Source organism: Penicillium brevicompactum (assembly GCF_028827555.1).
Source record: "Penicillium brevicompactum strain IBT 35665 chromosome Unknown utg000005l_segment0_segment0, whole genome shotgun sequence".
Lineage (NCBI taxonomy): Eukaryota > Fungi > Ascomycota > Eurotiomycetes > Eurotiales > Aspergillaceae > Penicillium > Penicillium brevicompactum.
In genome coordinates, this window is record NW_026623208.1 from 5,277,386 (window position 1) to 5,296,299 (window position 18,914).

General features: G+C 51.0%; 9 protein-coding genes across 9 annotated transcripts; 5 read left to right on the forward strand and 4 right to left on the reverse strand.

Annotated features, from left to right (window-relative positions):
• Window positions 1-63: 63 nt before the first annotated feature.
• Window positions 64-814, reverse strand: N7506_007862 (uncharacterized protein; the record flags this gene model as incomplete). Its single annotated transcript, XM_056957155.1, has 3 exons — window positions 64-220; window positions 507-609; window positions 691-814. 3 exons carry the CDS (start codon window positions 812-814, stop codon window positions 64-66), a joined length of 384 nt encoding a protein of 127 aa, XP_056811489.1.
• A 950-nt stretch (window positions 815-1,764) lies between these two features.
• Window positions 1,765-3,330, reverse strand: N7506_007863 (putative proline permease; the record flags this gene model as incomplete). Its single annotated transcript, XM_056957156.1, has 1 exon — window positions 1,765-3,330. The coding sequence occupies one exon, from the start codon at window positions 3,328-3,330 to the stop codon at window positions 1,765-1,767; it is 1,566 nt and encodes a 521-aa protein (XP_056811490.1).
• A 418-nt stretch (window positions 3,331-3,748) lies between these two features.
• Window positions 3,749-5,046, reverse strand: N7506_007864 (putative nuclear pore protein (SEH1); the record flags this gene model as incomplete). Its single annotated transcript, XM_056957157.1, has 3 exons — window positions 3,749-3,855; window positions 3,924-4,767; window positions 4,837-5,046. 3 exons carry the CDS (start codon window positions 5,044-5,046, stop codon window positions 3,749-3,751), a joined length of 1,161 nt encoding a protein of 386 aa, XP_056811491.1.
• Window positions 5,047-5,348: 302 nt separating this feature from the next.
• On the forward strand, window positions 5,349-6,864 carry N7506_007865 (UDP-N-acetylglucosamine--dolichyl-phosphate N-acetylglucosaminephosphotransferase; the record flags this gene model as incomplete). The annotated part of the gene is made up of 3 exons (XM_056957158.1): window positions 5,349-5,587; window positions 5,644-5,824; window positions 5,884-6,864. The coding sequence occupies 3 exons, from the start codon at window positions 5,349-5,351 to the stop codon at window positions 6,862-6,864; spliced, it is 1,401 nt and encodes a 466-aa protein (XP_056811492.1).
• A 170-nt stretch (window positions 6,865-7,034) lies between these two features.
• Window positions 7,035-8,616, reverse strand: N7506_007866 (DUF895 domain membrane protein; the record flags this gene model as incomplete). The annotated part of the gene is made up of 4 exons (XM_056957159.1): window positions 7,035-7,214; window positions 7,272-7,368; window positions 7,428-8,469; window positions 8,529-8,616. The coding sequence occupies 4 exons, from the start codon at window positions 8,614-8,616 to the stop codon at window positions 7,035-7,037; spliced, it is 1,407 nt and encodes a 468-aa protein (XP_056811493.1).
• A 1,423-nt stretch (window positions 8,617-10,039) lies between these two features.
• On the forward strand, window positions 10,040-11,500 carry N7506_007867 (zinc-binding alcohol dehydrogenase family protein; the record flags this gene model as incomplete). Its single annotated transcript, XM_056957160.1, has 4 exons — window positions 10,040-10,291; window positions 10,355-10,395; window positions 10,467-10,912; window positions 10,974-11,500. The coding sequence occupies 4 exons, from the start codon at window positions 10,040-10,042 to the stop codon at window positions 11,498-11,500; spliced, it is 1,266 nt and encodes a 421-aa protein (XP_056811494.1).
• Window positions 11,501-12,312: 812 nt separating this feature from the next.
• On the forward strand, window positions 12,313-14,697 carry luA (3-isopropylmalate dehydratase LEU1; the record flags this gene model as incomplete). Its single annotated transcript, XM_056957161.1, is given in 3 exon segments — window positions 12,313-12,432; window positions 12,447-12,518; window positions 12,580-14,697. The coding sequence occupies 3 exon segments, from the start codon at window positions 12,313-12,315 to the stop codon at window positions 14,695-14,697; spliced, it is 2,310 nt and encodes a 769-aa protein (XP_056811495.1).
• Window positions 14,698-15,846: 1,149 nt separating this feature from the next.
• N7506_007869 (putative MFS monocarboxylate transporter) lies at window positions 15,847-16,846 on the forward strand (the record flags this gene model as incomplete). The annotated part of the gene is made up of 2 exons (XM_056957162.1): window positions 15,847-15,954; window positions 16,097-16,846. The coding sequence occupies 2 exons, from the start codon at window positions 15,847-15,849 to the stop codon at window positions 16,844-16,846; spliced, it is 858 nt and encodes a 285-aa protein (XP_056811496.1).
• A 452-nt stretch (window positions 16,847-17,298) lies between these two features.
• Window positions 17,299-18,782, forward strand: N7506_007870 (RNA polymerase II accessory factor CDC73 family protein; the record flags this gene model as incomplete). Its single annotated transcript, XM_056957163.1, has 2 exons — window positions 17,299-17,985; window positions 18,045-18,782. The coding sequence occupies 2 exons, from the start codon at window positions 17,299-17,301 to the stop codon at window positions 18,780-18,782; spliced, it is 1,425 nt and encodes a 474-aa protein (XP_056811497.1).
• Between the last annotated feature and the right edge of the window lie 132 nt (window positions 18,783-18,914).

Sequence of the window (18,914 nt, forward strand, 5' to 3'; positions counted from 1 at the left end):
CATATCAGGTCCTGTTGCGGATGTATGGCCTTCCAAGCGAATCTCGAGGGAGGGTGGACGCGATTAACGATCGAGGGCGACGACAAAGGGGAGCTGGGAGGTGGCGTGCGCAGACGACAATGTCCCAGCGGTAGCGAGAGGAGCGAGGATGACACTGTGGTTCGAGGCGATGAAGGATTGGCAAGTCGAGGGGCCAGCGATTTGGCAAACTAGGGGAGGTCTGGGGTGGGATCGAGGTTGAGAGAAAGGGGAGAGGTCGCGTATGGGAGGAGAGAAAAGATGAGAGAATAAAGTCGAGAGAATAAAGTAGGTGATTATCGCAAAGAAGGAAGGAGGGAATATGGAAGCACGGCAACGCGAAGGGGGCGAAAAGGAGAGGAAAAAGAGGGCGATTGTGAACTGGAAACAGACGAACGAGGAGGCTACGTGGGCCTAAGGCAGGCAAAGGCAGAGACAGGTGTAAAAATGGGAACGGGCCCAGAAACCTGAAAACGAAGAAAAAAAACCGCTCCATTGACTGTTTCTCGACGGAGGTCTCGCTGTAACTGGCGTATTTTTGGTGTCCAATACCTGTATTGTCACGTCCAGATCCGGCCGTGTTCGCTAGTCCTATTGGGGATTAGCGTGGCAATGTCACGGGCAATGCTGTAAAGTGAGCTTTTGTCGGGGTGAGCTTCTAGTGTTAGTAACCCGGGAGGGCTTGGAGGATGAGATCAGAGGCAATTGTGTATCCTCGCTGGAAAAATGAATTCGCGTTGGGGCTCAGTGGGGGCCATCTTCTGACCCGAGGGGCCTTATACTGCAAGCCAGGCATGATGGTTGATGCAGAAAAAGCGTTCTATCGAGAGCCGCCAAAAAATGCGAGGTCAGCCAGCCCGATCCACAGTATAATATGGATTGTGGGCGGGGAGTTGAGGGTCCCGTAGTCCAGTGTCTTTCAACCTTTTTGACTTGGGTGTTTCTAGAAGACATAAGGAGTTCAGAATTTTGCTCGGGAAAAACCGGTGGCAATGCAAGGGATCCAGGCGATATAGGCGAAAACACAAGGCTAAAATAAGGCTGGAAAGGGCGGTATTTGAGTCGCATGAGGAAGCATAAGTAACGAAGGACCGTGGAAGTGACATGGGGAAATGAATATTGGGGGGAGAAAACGGCCCCATGAGATTGGGAAACGTGGTGGCAGGGAGGGGTCATCTGCCCTGGTACAGAGTTTCACTGTAGATCAAGCATTCGATGGCGATATTGATAGCCCAAAGGCAAAAGGTAAAAAGGCAAAGGAACAAGGACAAAACACGAAAGGGCCAAGTCAAAAAGGCCGGGAAAAGGTAGTCAAATGTGTGGTGAAAGGGGGAAACCTATTCCGATATATTAGCGGTTTGGGCATTTGCCACATACAAAGAGAAAAAAAAGACCAGTGTGTAAGTAGGAGAGAGAATAAGGGAATAAGGACCAGGGCTAAGCCAAAATAATAAATTTTGTATGAGATTTGCAATGTGAAAGATACTGTACCGGCCACTTTCTCCAGTCTGGGTGAATCATTACCTTCTGATTCGCTCATGAGTAGAGCCTACTGAACTCCACTCAGTCCTTTTTTCGGCGGGGAAGCAAATCTATACGGAGTGTCAACACAATGCGCAGGAACAATAATTGACTCACTTAACAATACTATTATAACAGAAGAGCGCAGACCTATCTAATGTCTATCAATGTTTCATCGGTGCGGCGCCGCGCGCAAATCCCTCCGTATCCCACGAATCAAGCGAATCAAGGCCCTTCGAACATTGTCTGATTGAGGTTCAACTCGAAAGCCCCCACATTCTCGGGAATTGCATCAAGCTTCCGCCGACGTGGAAGCGCCTTCTGTGTTCGAGACTCTGGTCCAGCCTGATCCGCCCATCTTCGTCGATTCATCTCGATCGGCCTTTCAACCTCAACGACAGGCACGGCGTCTTGGAATCGATGAAACAGGAATAACAAGGCGAAAAGGCCAATGTTGATGTATGATGCAAGTAGTCTCATACTGCGAGGCCCCTTCACTTTGTCTTTGGGCCCTCCCCACAAGCCACCGGCTATCAACAGTAGGGTGCTGACGAACATCCCAAGATAGGTGCCGAAGGGCTGCACGGCGAAGCTGTGTCGAGAGGTGATTCGGTTTACCCTCAGTCTTTGACGGAAGTGACGGTAGGTTATGCATGATACCAATGAGGAAAGAAAGCCGGCGCTGGTGACCAGACGAAGGAGGTAGTTGTTCGTAACTGAACTCGAGTACTTCACCGATATGAAGCCAAGACTCGTGAACAGACTAGACGCCAAAACAGCCATATAAGGAACGTCCCAGCGATTGCGTGATGAGAACACCGAGGGGGCATGGCCGAGTTCCGACATGGCACATAGTGTGCGAGAAGACAGGAAGAGGAAAGACCGACCGGAGGCCACCGAGGAGAGCAGAATTGCAATGGTTGCAATCGTGGGTACGATCTGAATATGTGCGTCTTTGAGGCCGATCAGGTAGGGCGATATTCCAGAGCCTGTACCATTGTTGGTCAAGCGCGTTTCGTTAAACGGAGCCATCACACCCATGGCCACAGAACTCAGAATATAAGGAAAGGCTGTTTGAAGCACGTCTGATGTGACTTTTCCGGGAATGGTTGCGCTGAGAATTGCGGACTCGCCAAGCACTGCAGGAATCTCAGCGTGGTGACCAATGAGCTCTGGGGCGAATGTGAACGCAATAGAGCTATCGAGAAGACAATGGAAGAAGCCCAAGGCCCGTCCCCGCACGCCACTGATGATGTACTCATTCATGGCTCCTGGCTGCTTCCAATATTTGAACCCCCAAGGTGTCTGTCCGTCAAGACCTCCGAGGCCAAGAGCTAAAGCCAGGACGAAAAGAGTGGCCATGGTACCGATCTTGATCCAAGTGAACAGCCGCTCGGAGGCTTTGAAGGCTTTCTCAGGGAGGAAGTTGCTTCCCACGACGATAGCCGTGATGATAGCCAATCTGGAGCCAACTGCAGTTCCCGGTTTCCACAGACCAAGATTGGCCATAGCCGTTGTTGTTTCGTATGGGACAAAAAGAGCGAGTGCGTACCATCGGAGGTATGTTGAAGCGAAAGCAACACTGCTTGACATGTACAGGTAGCCGTTTGTGACGAGTGTTCCATACCGCGATGGCATATGAGTAGACACTTCAGCAACGGTCGTGGTCATTGCATAGGTAAGGAGGGAGAGGATTATATACGACAGGAGCAGCGATGCGGGCCCGCCAACAGCGAGAGCCTGGCCAGCGCCGATGAACAGGCCGGTGCCAAGTGTCGGACCGATCGCCATCGTGGGTTAACAATGGATATAGATAATGAATGGTATAGGAGAAAGGACTGTAAGTGTGAGTTTGTAAACTCAGGGGTTTTGAAGTTGTCGGGGTGGCAATTCATGGAATGCTCAATCATCGTTCTTTCCTTGTGTCGTTGCTGGGAGAGGCCAAAAAAGCAGTAGTTGAGGTAGAATCAGATGTTCGATACTACATGCTACAAAACACATTTTGAAGCTTGTAGGTATTGATTGGAAAGGGTATCTATGATCAAAAGGAAAAGGAATTAAGTTGATGGCCGAAGACATGGTGTGGTACCATCTTCTTGTACCAGACCTGTCTCGTGCGCCTTCACGGTTCGAACTCACCCATCGTGTTTGATGAGTCTTTCCTGGTGAGGGGTTTAAGCACCTAGGGAAGCGGCGAGAATGTTGCCAATTATTGAGAAGCCATGTCAGTCTCGGCGAACTCGAGCCATTCTCCGGAGAGTGAGCGCTTCCAGAACCGCACTGTTCCATCATCGCCAGAAGAAATCAAGGCATCGCCTATAGGTATGTAAGCAACTCCGTATCATGGGCAAAAAGTTTTTTGGGTTCAAATCAGAGTTACCCACCTGAGAACGAGAATTGAACTTGCCACACGTCGAGGTGTTTGCTGTCGATGCAAGCAACTTCCTTGAATGAATGACGGAACTGAGCTTCTCCACTGGCTTGTCGATCATTCGTCGACTCTGGTACACGGCTTGCCAAAGCAGAACCGATTCCAGATTGTGATGTTGACCGGAGTGATGGGCTTTGTGACTGCACACGACGCTCTGCCTTGCGGCCGTTGGCGTTTTGGAACGCTTGGCCAGCCGGCGCTGTATAGACTTCGAAAATGCGGACCATGCCGTCTTTACACCCACTTGCAACAAGATCGTAGCCACGGACAGAGCCATTAGCCCAAGAGATATCTCTCACTAGACCGGCGTGTGCATTCAGTTCAACTGCATGGTAGAAGCGTCGGTTTGCATCTGTGCGGTAGATCTTGACCGTGTCCATAGCGGCCACGATCAGGGAAAGGCTTTTTCGATCGGTGTCTGGCAAAATTGTATGAGTGATGTCGGTAGGGTCCTGGTGGAATTGGACTTTGAAACTCGTTTCCTCGCCACGCTCGGGCGCGGTGCATACTCGGAACTGGTCGACGGCTTGCCAGTCTGCGAGGCTATCGGGACTGACAGGCTCCATGACCATCAGATAACCATCGCGAGTGATAACGGCTAGCCAAGACTCCAAGTCAATATTGCGAAAGTCAAGTGAGACAAATGGATGCCTTTGCGGCGCGGTCATGCGAAAGATCGACCTGAAACGCCGTCCCGAGTTCGGTGGCTGGGTCACGTCCTCTTGCCAGATCTTTAACTTCATGTCTTCTCCAACACTGCCAATATGTTGGCCTGTGAATGGTCCATTCCATGTTGCCTGCGACAGACGATCAGCAAGTGAAACAAGCGGAAGCTCTCCGATACCGCCAACTGTTTAGAAACGTACATCGCGTATTTCAGCATCATGCGCACGCCAGGTGTCTACCAATTGCCACTGCCCATCTTTGAGGTCCCAAACTTTCATGCGGTGGTCAGAGGAGGCTGTGACAATACGATTGCCATAGAAGTTAAACCTGGTGACGGTTACCAGATCCCGATGGCCAGCATCGAAGTCGGCAAATCCAGCCGTGATCTTGGGGCGCTCCACTGTCCCCATTGAGACTGTCAAAACTATGGAATTGACGAATTAGACAACTGGGCCAATGATTTGAATTTTATGCATCTGCACGTATGAGGTATGAAACAGATGGTCGTCGCCTTACCTTTCTTGGTCGCGAGCATCACGGGATGTCTTGACCGCTTGGTAAGGCGGTAGGGTTTGACGGGCAGAACACGATAAGCTTATCGCGACATTTCGTGAAGACAGATTGCGCATCGTTGGAGCTACTCTTTTGCAGGTTCATTTCGTTCTTGGGTTTTCCTCAGGGATATATCCTCTTGCCGCTTTTATTGCAAGCCATGCATAACCCGAGTCCCCTCTCCCGCTCGGAGACGTGGTGTCTACTGGCCCTTGTGGGCGCCGGTCTGGGGATCCTCAATGCTACGTTCCAAGGCGATGGAGCGCCACTTGTCGCTTCGATCGCTATATGTGCCATTGTGTTCGCGGCAGCTTTTAGCCTAATACGATGGCTCGGGCCTGTATTTTTGAAGGCGGGATTGAAGGGCAAAGATATGGCGAAGCCAAGCCGGCCCGAGATGTATGTGCTGTATCGCTTTTAGGTTGATGGTCACATGTACTGACTTCGGATACCAGCCCAGAGACCATGGGCGCAGTATGTGCAGTGGTCTACTTGATGGCACTCATTGTGTTTATCCCTTTCGCATTCTACAAGGATATTGTAGCTGCCACATCCGGCGGTGGAAACCGCGATGTTGTCATTGAATCGCAGCATATTGAGAACGGTCGATTCTTGCACCGATTCCCGCACGGCAAAGTCGGTCCTATGCCCCCAAGACGATTGTTATGAAATTTAGTGACTGACGTTCGTGATAGCTTGCCTCCTACCTTTCTGGTCTGTTGTCCCTACAGTCAGTTGTCATCCTGGGAATCGGTGATGATCTTTTTGATATTCGCTGGAGGCACAAAGTCTTGATCCCTGCATTCTCAGCTATTCCAATGCTTGTCGTATACTTTGTTGACTTCGGTGTCACGCAAGTCGTCGTCCCCGTACCGCTCCAGCCATACCTAGGTGACGCCGTCGACCTCGGATGGCTGTACTACGCGTATATGGCAGCAGTCGCGATCTTCTGCCCCAATGCTATCAACATGCTAGCAGGCATCAATGGTATCGAGGTCGCGCAATCACTAGTGATTGCCACCCAGTTACTCTTCAATGATGCCATGTATCTCGCGCCCATTACGCCCTACCCGCACCCTGCCACCGATTCCCATTTGTTGTCGATATACTTTCTGCTACCCTTCATTGGTGTTTCAGCAGCTCTTCTGTATCACAACTGGTACCCGTCAAAAGTTTTCGTTGGCGATACCTACTGCTATTTCGCAGGCATGGTCTTCGCTGTGGTCGGCATACTAGGACATTTCAGCAAGACCCTACTGTTGCTGTTCATTCCCCAAATCTTCAACTTTGTCTACTCGGTTCCTCAACTATTCAAGCTCATCCCTTGCCCTCGGCATCGGTTGCCCAAATTCAGCGCCTCCACCGGGCTTTTGGACGCTTCTGTCACAGAGTGGACGAACCCGCCATCGCCATTGGTTGATCTAGCATTACGTCTCTTGCATGCAGTCAAACTAGTGCGCATCACGCAGGACGAGCAAGGTCGGATCACCGAGTCGACAAATCTCACCATCTTGAACTTGTGGCTGGTATGGATGGGCCCCATGCGGGAAGACCAACTCGCGTGGCACATGGTTGCAGTGCAAACCGTTTGTGGACTCATTGGTTTGTTTGTCCGACACCGACTTGCATTGCTCGTCTTCAATCACGATAACAGAGAGTTTGGGTTCATAGCATAGATCGAAGTGGGCATTGTTACGAACCTCATGTCGACATGCTCATTTATTAGGCCTCATCTTTTCAGTGTAAATATTTTCAACAACAACAATGCGTGAAATGAAAACTCCAATGTATCAAAACCACTTTACAACCTTACACCACCCAGCATATTGTTGTCGAGACCCTTCAATCACTCGTGGTCTGAAGCGTCCCTCAGCCCGCGAGTTTCTCTTTCGACCTTTTTGTCTCCGAAAACTCCACCTATCTGTTTGACGACCAGCCAAGCAGGCAGAATCGCGATGGCCCACAAACCGAAATTTAGGTAGATGCTACCCACGGCCGCCATGATGTTCACACTGCTCAGACCGTACTAGGCGAATATCATTAGTATGAATGGCACTAGCATCCGAGCATTCGCATCACTCACACTGACACATTGAGCAGCTGACTCGGTTCCACGCAGCAAGCCCGCGATTCGTACAACCTCTTCCTGATCCTCCGCGAGATTTCCCACCAAGAAGAACCTGGTTATTATCTGTTAGCGTGTTTCCAACGGAGCGACCAACACAACGACTCGACTTACAAATACATATAGTTGAGTTGGAATCCAGCAACCCAGAACAGGAAGAGCACAAAGGCTCTTCCGAAACCTGGGGAAGCCCAGTCATATGCTGGGTTGGTCTTGTGGAACTCGGTTGTAACCACTGTCGCCCAGATCCAACACATGCCTTGCCATGCTACAACAAAGAAGAATGCATAACGGGCTCTCTTCTCCAGGGAGATCCGCTTGGAATCAAGGAAGGCTCCCAGGACATTTCCAATGATCAGAGCGATGACACCAGAAAGGAACGATCCAAGCGCTCTCGCTCGCACCGAGAACCACAAGCCCTCGTATGAGAACATTACAGCCTCGGTGTATACAGCTTGACATATGAACGGAATGATGAGTAGGAATTTTCGGCTGACCCAAAGCTTCGCTGTGGCCTTCAGCTCGTATCCAATGCTGTTGTTGACTTCCAAACGGACCGGGATTCCATCCTTTCGCTGGACTTTCGACGGACTGCTCAGAAGCAGGCCCGCAAAAGGACCCAGTGCTTGTAAAGCAATAAAGATGATATAGACGGTATAGGACACGGAGCCTGACGTAGACCGGTCTGCATTGATGCCGAGGTTGATGGCGCCACCGAGGATCTGTCCTCCAACGCGGAAGCCTAACCAGAATCCTAGGAACCGGCCTTGATTGTAAGGCTCAGGGTATGACAGTGCAATGGCCGCTTCAGCCATCCAAAAGATTCCTGCAGAGATACCACAAAGCGCAGCACCCAGGAGGACAAGCCATTCGTTGCCGAATCGGTTGTTCGTGTATAGTCCTGCTGCGTAGGGTGCGTATCCCATTGTCCCTACAATGAGGGTCCATTTAATTCCAATAAAGCGCACAATGACACTGCTCAAGAAGCAGGACACCACCATGAGCCCGAAAGTCAAGGCGTTTGCTGCGTTCACGAGATAGGGCTTTTCTTCTCCTCCACCACCAAGGGAGTTCATGGCACCCCAAATGCCGGGAGCAAGGAAATTGCACAGACCGAGGATAAAGGCATTGAAGAATGTCGACCGGTAAAAATTGACTAACCTGTTAGCTGGTATTCAATCGGTCAACAACAGTTGATCATCAATAGATCCTCACCTTTTTGCGGCCCAGTTCGTGAAATGTATGAGCCGGCGCTGTGCACTTCCTCGTCATTTGGAGTGACATCCTTCTCCGAAGCTGCCATGATCAAAAGCTCAAATTTGATGGTAAAAAGTAATTTAAAGATTTGACAGGCGTTTCCCCCGATTTCGAACCCTGGAGGTCGGCAGACGATCAAGTTGTTATTTAGTACAGTGCCCCTTGCGAGATCTAAATACACCCAGTATATATTCCCGGTTGTACTTCCTCAAGCAATCGATCCCGCGAAATGACAGCAGTAAAGAGAGTTTATTTGTCTCAGATTCCTCTATCTAAGTGTTATCTAGTCTCAAAGAGACTTAGTCTCAGTTCTTTATAATGTTGTCGTTCTTGGGTGGGATTACGTGCTCGCACGGCTGCTTCGGTAGCACGAATCCTGTAATCTGCACTTCAGTCGAAATTATAAAAAACACAAGGGCAAAGAGCATTTAATTGTGTAGAACCGAGACTCGATTAGCTAAATGACCTCGATAGTAAGTTATACCTATACCTAGGTACAAGTATGCGCTTTTGAACCCAACATTGGGCAAAGATCGCGATATAGATGTGGGACCTGGGGTAGAAATGTTTTAGACTTCAACCTTGGAAATTTCAAGAACTTCATATGTGCAATTCAACAAGTCTTGGAGCCTTGGATGTAAATATCCTTGAATGGGGATTAAAAAAGGGATGTCAACAAAAATTATCCGAGTTAATAAACCGGGGTCTTTCTTCACATGTGCAACATCGTGAGCATCTCTACAATTTTGTTTATTCAACACATTGATTGATAATACAATCTGATATCCTTTGATTTTAACAGAGGCGTCTCAATGACTTACATAGTTATGTACAGATGTACAGTATTCGCCGCATATCACAGTGTATTTAGTTGTTCTACCATACAGGCTGTAGGTTTCGTCATCGCAGGCGCGGATCACATCAGATTGAGTCGAAAGCAGCAAATTGGGGTCACCCCAAGTTCCGATTTATTTCACCAGTCTGACTTCGCCTCTACAAGACGAGAGTGTGTGGTTTCTTTTCACTATGATTCAACACCAGTAAACATTGATCTCCAACAAATTATATCGTAGAACTCTCCACTGTAGCGGAACGTTGATGTGAATCTAGTATCTAGGGTCCTAACGATCTACCCCGGTCCAAACCTTTATCACGCCATTCCTGCCCCGCCATGAGCAATGGAATGCTCACAGACATCCGGGGCACGGGAGCGCTCTCATTGCGCAAATGCGCGACGGAATCCCTCCATAGGCGTTCCATGGCCAACGAGTGGAAACCCTCCGACCTTACGTGCTCATGGATTTGATATCAAGGCCCCGCGCCCTAAAATGAGGCAAGCGTAATCCGTACTTAGCCTTTATCTTCTCGCCCGAGAGACTGTATAAACTGCCACCAAGGACAATATAGATAGAGTAAATTCATTTGTATTTCCTTGTGAGCTTCAGGTCATGCCATTACTAGCCCCAATCATGTCTACCACATCCACATGTCTCCAAGTCGAGGAGTTCCAAAAGGCTCCGACCACTTTCCACAACGAGATCTTCTCGGGCTCGATCTCAGATTACTCAAATGAGTCAAGGCCTCAGAGCGAACCGGCCTCGCCGCGGTCGGAAGAATCGACACAACGAGTGTTGCTCTTGAAGGGGGCCCGCGAGCAATATGCATTGGTGAACGACCATGCTATCCCTTCGGTATTGCATGAGGGGGAAATCCTTGTCAAGGTATGATAGGCCTATACAGCCTGTACCTTACACGATCGTGTGGTGCTAATATAGATTGTGCAGGTCCTCGCTATCGGTCTCAACCCCGTCGACTGGAAAGGGCCGTGAGTATAATCTAACCCAGCTGACCGCTGGCGTTTTCTCTTCCCCAACTTGCTGACCATCATCTTCTTAGGGCATTCAATTTTGGTATTCCCAGTCTTCCATGGATCAACGGGCGTGACCTGGCTGGCCTGGTACTACAAGTACCCGAAAACTCATCGCGTCTTCGAGTAGGCGATGTCGTTTTGGTGCCATCCACGGATTACCGAGATATCAGAAAGGCAGCATTCCAAGAATACGCTATTGCCACCGATTTTAATGCCGCTCGCATTCCCTCGACAGCTTCTATCCATGCCTCAGCCTCTGTAGGGGTTGCATTCGTGGCCGCTGCGTTGGCTCTTGGTGTCTCGTTCGGATTAGACTTCTCATCTATTACTCAATCACCTGGGCCCAACTTGCCTAGCATTATTGGAAAACTTAACAAAGACGACATCCCGGCCGACATTCAAGAAGAATGCTTTGCATCATTATCAGGCTCTGAAAAGCCACAGCGTGGAGATTGGGTTGCCATCTGGGGAGGTAAGATACACACGACCCGTCTTTGCCGTAAACATGCATCAGACTAACACCGACAAACTAGCCTCCACCACTACAGGTCTCATTGCTCTTCAACTGGCCAAGCTCGCAGGGCTCCGGGTTATCTGTGTAGCAGATGCCGCACGGCATGGTGCCAAACTCCTACAGTCCGGCGCAGACCTCCTCGTCGACCGACAAGATCCCGATCGGGCAGTGGAAGTGATTCGGGGTGTTACCGATGGCAAGCTACGATATGCCCTAGATATCGTTGGGAGAGACACAGCAACATTGCTTGAAAAGACCCTCAACCCCGACGGCCACGCCCATCTTCTTGGACTTTCCGGTCTGCCCAAGGAACAAATCCCCGGAATCCAATATCACACCGTACCCATTAAGCTTTTCCATACCGCTCCCACAGTGGGTGAGGCGATGGTGTGCTGGTTGGAGGACCTTCTGCAATCAACAACTCTAACATTGCCGGAGATTGTACATGCCGAGGGTGGGCTGGAGGGTATTAATGCAGCATTGGAGACACTGCGCAGTGGCTCGGTATCGGGGAAGAGAATTGTGGTTGACCTGGGCTCTCTATAGCCCACGGCACGATGGCTTACGACTTCCCATCATTTCATGAAATATTAAGACTTGGGCTTGGAGTTTGGGAATATAACTAAAGGTAGACTTCACGTTAGAACATGAGATCTTGCGCAAGATCCGAATTCGCAATTTTAAAAATTTGAACTGTTGAGAATGCGTGTGTAGAGTTTGGCTTGATATAGTAGAAGATCTCTGCCGAGGTGTAAAATGGTGAGAGTCCACGTCAGTGCAGGCCGATCGGAGCAGCCAATTGATGAGTCTTCATTACCTGCCCCTTGGCTACGTCACTGCTTACGGACTTCCTGCACCAGAGAGACCAAACCACAAAGGGCATAGTTAGTCAGTACATTTGTATAGAATTGAATGCAACTGTCCACTACAGTACCCCCCGACATCTTCGCTCAGAAATACAAACACACCCAAACACACCCTCCAATCTTTTGAATGGCATCAAATGGAACAATGACTCAGAACTCCCGCCACGAAGCGCAAGTAGCCGCCATTTCTTTTTGTGTCGTTACATCCAGAGCCGACATCGGCCCTCCGCTATGTCGGTCGGGCAGCCAATCAAAACGCGACTATTCTCCGCTGACCGGCCGAGATCGGCGTTGCCCCTCGAGAAGCTTCCCAGCGACATCGCGGTTGCTGCAGAGCTGAAAAATATAATAGTCATTCCTACTCCAGATCCCCAGGTCTTTTGGTAATTACTATCTCGCTCTTCGCTGGAGCTTCTGCTATCATTTTCAGCCCTTATACCCACATCTCATTCTCACATCCTCTCATCCTATACACATCTCAACCACCCCACTATGCCTTCCGCTGAATCAAAACCCAAGACCTTGTACGACAAGGTCTTCCAGGATCACATTGTCAATGAGCAAGAAGATGGTACTTGCTTGATTTACATTGACCGTCACCTCGTTCACGAGGTCACTTCCCCCAGGCTTTCGAGGGTCTGAAGAACGCTAGCCGAAAGGTCCGCCGGCCGGACTGCACTTTGGTTACAGTCGACCACGTAAGTCCAATTCTCCTCTGAGATGTAGCGCATGGTTTTTGCTCACATGTCGCTTTCCTAGAACATCCCCACTTCCTCACGGAAAAGCTTCAAGAACGCCGCCGACTTCATCAAGGAGAACGACTCGCGTTTGCAATGCACAACCCTCGAGGAGAACGTCAAGGACTTCGGTCTTACCTACTTTGGCATGGGCGACAAGCGTCAAGGAATTGTCCACATCATTGGTCCTGAGCAGGGCTTCACTCTGCCTGGCACCACTGTCGTCTGTGGTGACAGTCACACCTCCACACACGGTGCTTTCGGCTCTCTGGCCTTCGGTATCGGAACCAGTGAAGTCGAGCACGTTCTCGCAACCCAAACCCTCATCACTCGTCGCAGCAAAAACATGCGCATTCAGGTCGACGGTGAGCTGCCCGCTGGTGTCACCAGTAAGGATGTTGTTCTCCACATTATCGGTGTGATTGGCACAGCCGGTGGTACTGGTGCGGTTATCGAGTTCTGCGGATCCGTCATCCGTGGACTCAGCATGGAGGCCCGTATGTCCATGTGCAACATGTCCATCGAGGGTGGTGCGCGTGCTGGCATGATCGCACCTGACGAGATCACTTTCGAATACCTCAAGGGTCGTCCCCTGGCCCCCAAGTACGGCAGCGCCGAGTGGAACAAGGCTGTGAACTACTGGTCCAGCCTGAAGTCCGATGAGGGTGCCAAGTATGATGTCGATATCTTCCTTGATGGAAAGGACATCATCCCCACCATCTCTTGGGGTACCTCTCCCCAGGACGTCATCCCAATCAACGGCGTCGTTCCTAGCCCCGATGACTTCGAGGATGAGGCCCGCAAGTTGGCTTGCAAGCGCGCTCTCGAGTACATGGGCCTTGTCTCTGGCACTCCTATGAAGGAGGTTAGTGTTGACAAGGTTTTCATCGGATCTTGCACCAACGCCCGTATTGAGGATCTGCGCGCCGCAGCCAAGGTCGTTAACGGCCGCAAGGTTGCCGCCAACATCAAGCGTGCTATGATTGTTCCCGGCTCTGGACTGGTCAAGCAGCAGGCCGAGGATGAGGGTCTTGACAAGATCTTCGAAGACGCCGGCTTCGAATGGCGTGAGGCTGGTTGCTCCATGTGCCTGGGTATGAACCCGGATATCCTCTCTCCCAAGGAGCGATGTGCCAGTACATCCAACCGTAACTTCGAGGGTCGCCAGGGTGCCCAGGGTCGCACTCACCTGATGTCCCCCGCTATGGCTGCCACCGCTGCTATCGTCGGCAAGCTTGCCGACGTCCGTGAGCATTATGTGGCCAGCCCCGTCCTCGGAAAGGCCTCTCCCAAGATCGATGTCCAGCAGCCCGTCGCAGACTCCCCGGAGACCGAGGATGAGCTTGACCGTGTTCTCGATCAGCCAGCCGATGACCAGCCCCACACCAACACTAGCGCCCCCGCTAGCGGTGGTAAGAGCACTGGCCTCCCCGCCTTCACTTCCTTGAAGGGTATCGCCGCTCCTTTGGACCGTTCCAACGTCGATACCGACGCCATTATCCCCAAGCAGTTCCTGAAGACCATCAAGCGTACTGGTCTTGGCACTGCTCTCTTCTACGAGCTCCGTTACACCGACGACAAGGAGAACCCTGACTTCATTCTGAACCAGGGTATCTACCGTGGCGCCAAGATTCTTGTTGTTAGCGGTCCCAACTTCGGATGTGGTAGCTCCCGTGAGCACGCCCCTTGGGCTCTGCTGGACTTCGGTATCAAGTGCATCATCGCCCCCTCCTTCGCCGATATCTTCTTCAACAACACTTTCAAGAACGGTATGCTGCCCGTCGTCGTCTCTGACGAGGCTGCGCTGGCCAAGATCACCGCAGAGGCCCAAGCCGGCCGCGAGGTTGAGGTCGATCTCGTCAGCCAGGAGATCAAGGACTCTCAGGGTAACAAGATCGTCTCCTTCGACGTCGATGCCTTCCGCAAGCACTGTCTTGTCAACGGTCTGGATGACATTGGTCTCACCCTCCAGATGGAGTCCAAGATCCGCACTTTCGAGACCAAGCGCACTCTCGACACCCCTTGGTTGGATGGCAGTGGCTACCTCCGTCGCGACCGCCGCGGTGCGACCATGGTCGAGGCTGCTCCTGTCCCAAAGACCAACCGTGGTGAGGTGACAAATGAGCCCCTTGAGTGGTAAAAGTTGTCCTTTTGTTTGGTGATTGCTTGGCTTTGGCCATCGGTACTGCTATACTCCATTCCGGCGTCACATTGTATGGATATCAAGATAATATTCCCCTATTTCTTGCGACTACTATTTATGTTTGGTTCTGCCCTGGGCTAGCCATGGGCTTTTGGTTTAATTTCGGTAGCCTACGAATATCAACGAGAATGAATTATGATCGTGGACCTTGAATTCCCCGTAGTCGTTAGTTTTTACCTGGTAGACTGTGTCGGTTTCTGGGTAAGTAGCCATGTAAACTCTTCCACCACCGAGAGCTATTTACCAGTAGTAATACTTTAGGTGCCCAAATGCCCACGTGGTATTCCAATGCTTTTGTAGATTCGTTCATAGCAAGGTAGACGGGTAGTTTGATGTACCTGAACATGATAGGCCGAACCTTCAAGCGATGACTCAAGAAACGGGGTAGTCCAAATAACCCCTCTTTCTTGTAGGTCGTTCTTCTTCATTGTAATTTATCTTGCAGATACTTACAACATGAACAATCGAGGTACTCCAGACGAAGGTATTGCTTTGAGTGTGACCCATCCTGGATCTGATGGCGTCTCCGAGATCGAACAACCAGCCATTGCTCCAGCAGACGGGGGCAAAGCAGCGTGGTTAATGCTGGCTTCCTCTTGTTTGATCCAAGTTCCAGTTTGGGGTCTGTGATTACTGCTCGTGCATTAGAATGCATCGCAATTGACCTAACCCTTCTAGGTTTTTCGACTGTCTTTGGCATCTTCCAACAATATTATACAACCCATGACGTTTTACAGGGAAGCAAAGGAGATTTAGCCACTGTTGGGACTACTTCCACAGTAAGCACTTGCGGATTTCTGAAATTGCATTTTATCTAATTTGGTATCTTAGGGACTTTTATATCTTCTTTCGCCCGTCATCTTCACGCTTCTGACACGATATCCACGTCTTCAGTATTACTGTGCTCCCGTGGGCCTGGTGATCACAGTAATAGGATGCCTGCTATCCTCGTTCTCGGCACGGGTATGGCATTTGATTGCAACACAAGGTGTCATTTGCGCTATTGGAAACGGGCTGTTATTCAGCCCATCTTCCTTGTATCTCGATCAGTGGTTTATTCGCCGCAAAGGCCTTGCGATTGGAATCATGTGGTCTGCTAAGAGCATCACAGGCGTTGTACTGCCATTTATTGCCAGCGCTTGCCTGAACAAGTATGGGTCCAGCACCACACTGCGAGCTTGGACCGTCACTACAGTATGTTTCACTCCGTTTCTTACTGTCGATATATAAACGTCTCAGCACGTTTTGCTGTCGGGGCTGATCCAGTCTTGGCGGCATGTATCAATCTATGAATCTGCCATGTTTGAGTGCTGACGGGAGCTCGGATCTTGAATAGTTCTTGACCACTCTTCTAACGTTGCCTTTCATGAAACCCCGAATTCCGATCTCGTCATCTGCAGCAGCTCGTCCTTTGGATTTGGGCTTCTTGAAACAACGTACATTTTGGATGCTGCAGGCAGGTAACATCATTCAGAGCTTTGGTTACTTCTTGCCGACAACATACCTTCCATCATATTCGACAGACACAATCGGACTGTCACAGACTACCGGTACTATGCTGGTCTCTCTCTTCAACGCAACATCTGTCGTCGGTGGGATAGCTCTTGGAGCACTCTGCGACCGCTTCTCAGTTACCAACATCATGCTGTTGTCTTCTGTTGGTTCAGCACTATCAGTCTTCCTTTTCTGGGGTATGGCATCTTCTTCAGGCTCAAACTCGTCGCAAACAGCCATTGGCCTTCTTGCTGTGTTCTCCATAACATATGGATTCTTTGCTGGGGGGTTCAGCTCCACCTGGTCGGGGGTGATCACTCAGATTAAGAGTGAATCTTCGCCATCCTTGGATACTGGGCTTGTCTTTGGTCTTCTTGCCGGTGGGCGCGGAATCGGAAATGTGATCAGTGGACCGCTGAGCACGGTTTTACTTCATTCTGGGTCTTTGGGTGGCTCGAGTGATTCCGGCAGCAATACCGGCTATGAATCACAATACGGCACACTCATATTGTTCACTGGTATCACCGCATTTCTGGGGGCATGGAGCTGGATGTGGCGTTATATCAACCCAGCGCTGCGATGTTTTAGTTGATACCTCCGGTGCGTGGTTTGACTATGGGAGGATGAAGACGTGTAAAAACTTTGTAAATTGAATCAACTAAACAAAGGATTTTGGATATAATTGTAACCCGAGCTCAGCATGCGTGATCTTTTGTCGGCGTGCCCTAGCTGCCTGGTTGGTCAGGCGCCCCATGTTGCTAGATGGGCGTAGATCAAGACTCAAGAGTTTCCCTCTCTCTTTCCTTCTTCTTCTCCTCGTCTCCCATAATTCATATGATTGACGTTACACACTCTTTCCACTCTCTCTTCAGTATCTTTGCTTGTTGAAAGAGCCAATACGAAGTAGATCACTGAATATTGGTTGCACGTCACGTGCCGTGGCAGATCGGAGCTTCGACTCCAATGCGCGCTCTTCAATCCCCGGCCCCGACAACTATCAACCTACATCTCCCGCAACCAGGGCCCACTGCCCTCATCGACACAATGGCGACTGATGCCGCGCTCCAAGATCCGCTGCTTTCGCTCCGTCGTGCGATTGCGTCCGGCAACCTCCCCACTCCAACTACCTCATCTGAGCTCTCAGATCAGCATGCCACGGAAGACTTAGCGAAAGCCACACATCTCTATTTCTCTCAGCCAGTCCCCCAAACGATCCCTCTATCTACAGTCACCAGATTCATATCAGAGGCAACCCAGTCGGCGGTCGACCTGCGCAGTATCCTTTTCGCGTGGCAGAACAAAGATGTCGCCATTCCCGAGTACATCGCTTCGGCGGAGAAGTTCAACGAAGACCTGAAGCAACACAAACAAGAAGGCGGCAAGGAAGAGAGCGTCCAAGTCCTGGTTTTCGTCGAGCGTCTCGACCTCATCACCTGGTTAGAAGGCGCCGCTGAGGAGATCGATCACATCAAACCCCTCGAGGGAGCAGCTGCAGCTGCCGAGGCTGCGGCTGCTGCTGCGGGTGTAGCACAAGCCGAGAACGCGGCAGGGATTGCTGCTGGTGCGGCTGGAGGTGTTGCCTCAGCCCCCAGTGGCGCCACTGGAGCAGCACCGACAGGAGCCCAATCCGGTCGCCCACAAAAGCAGATCGAGCCTCGACTGCAGGAGATCTACAATGGAGAGCGCAAGACCGGCGACCGTAACACTGTTCTCCGGGGTATCAAGCCAACAGTGAGTTTCACCAACTGAGAGACCTACTTTCCAATCTGATCTAACTTCCAATACATTAGGACTTCTCTCACGTTCGCAAGAGTGCCGAGCTATTCCTCGACCGGAGCCGCAATCGTCCAGGGCACCCAGGTGCCAAACCAGGCACCTCGAGCGCCGTTCCGGCGCCCTCAGCTGGATTGTCGGCCCCATCATCACGCAAGCCCGGCTCTCGCTCTCGTCCCGACCCTATCATCCTGATCTCGCCCTCCGCCTCCTCTCTCATCCGCATGTCGAACGTCAAAACATTCCTCGAAAAGGGTATTTTCGTCCCACCGGATCACCCCACCCTCTCCAGCGCAACAGACGCCAACCGTGTCGTGCTTGAGCGCCCACTCCGCATCAACAGCGACCCGTCCAACCCCAATGCCAACGCCATTGGTTCTCGCACCGGCGGCAAGCCCACCCGTCCCACCAAGTTCGTCATCCTCGATAGCACGACCAACTTCAAGCCCGATTACTGGAACCGCCTTGTCGCTGTCTTCACCACCGGTCAGACATGGCAATTCAAGCCATACAAGTGGTCTTCCCCTCCTGAGTTGTTCAAGCATGCCACCGGTGTATACGTCGGTTGGCGCGGCGAGGAGGTTCCCAGCCAAGTCAAGGGTTGGGGACGCGGTGTGGACAACTTTGCGGTTGAGCGCTGGGATGAGAAGAATGGCATCCAGGGCGGTGGGCGCTGGCGAGACCGCGAGGTGGTCGAGGGTATTTGGGCGGCCATTGAAGAGGGCATGAGACTTCGTGGTTGGAGTCCCAAATAGACTGCGTGTCTTTGGTCTCTTTCGCACTTTCCTGTCATCTTGTTCTCAATACCCTCTTCTAAGTTGAACATGATGACCAATGGCATTCAAGGCGCGGTTCTAGGCGTTGTGGATGTCTCTTCTTTTCTTCAC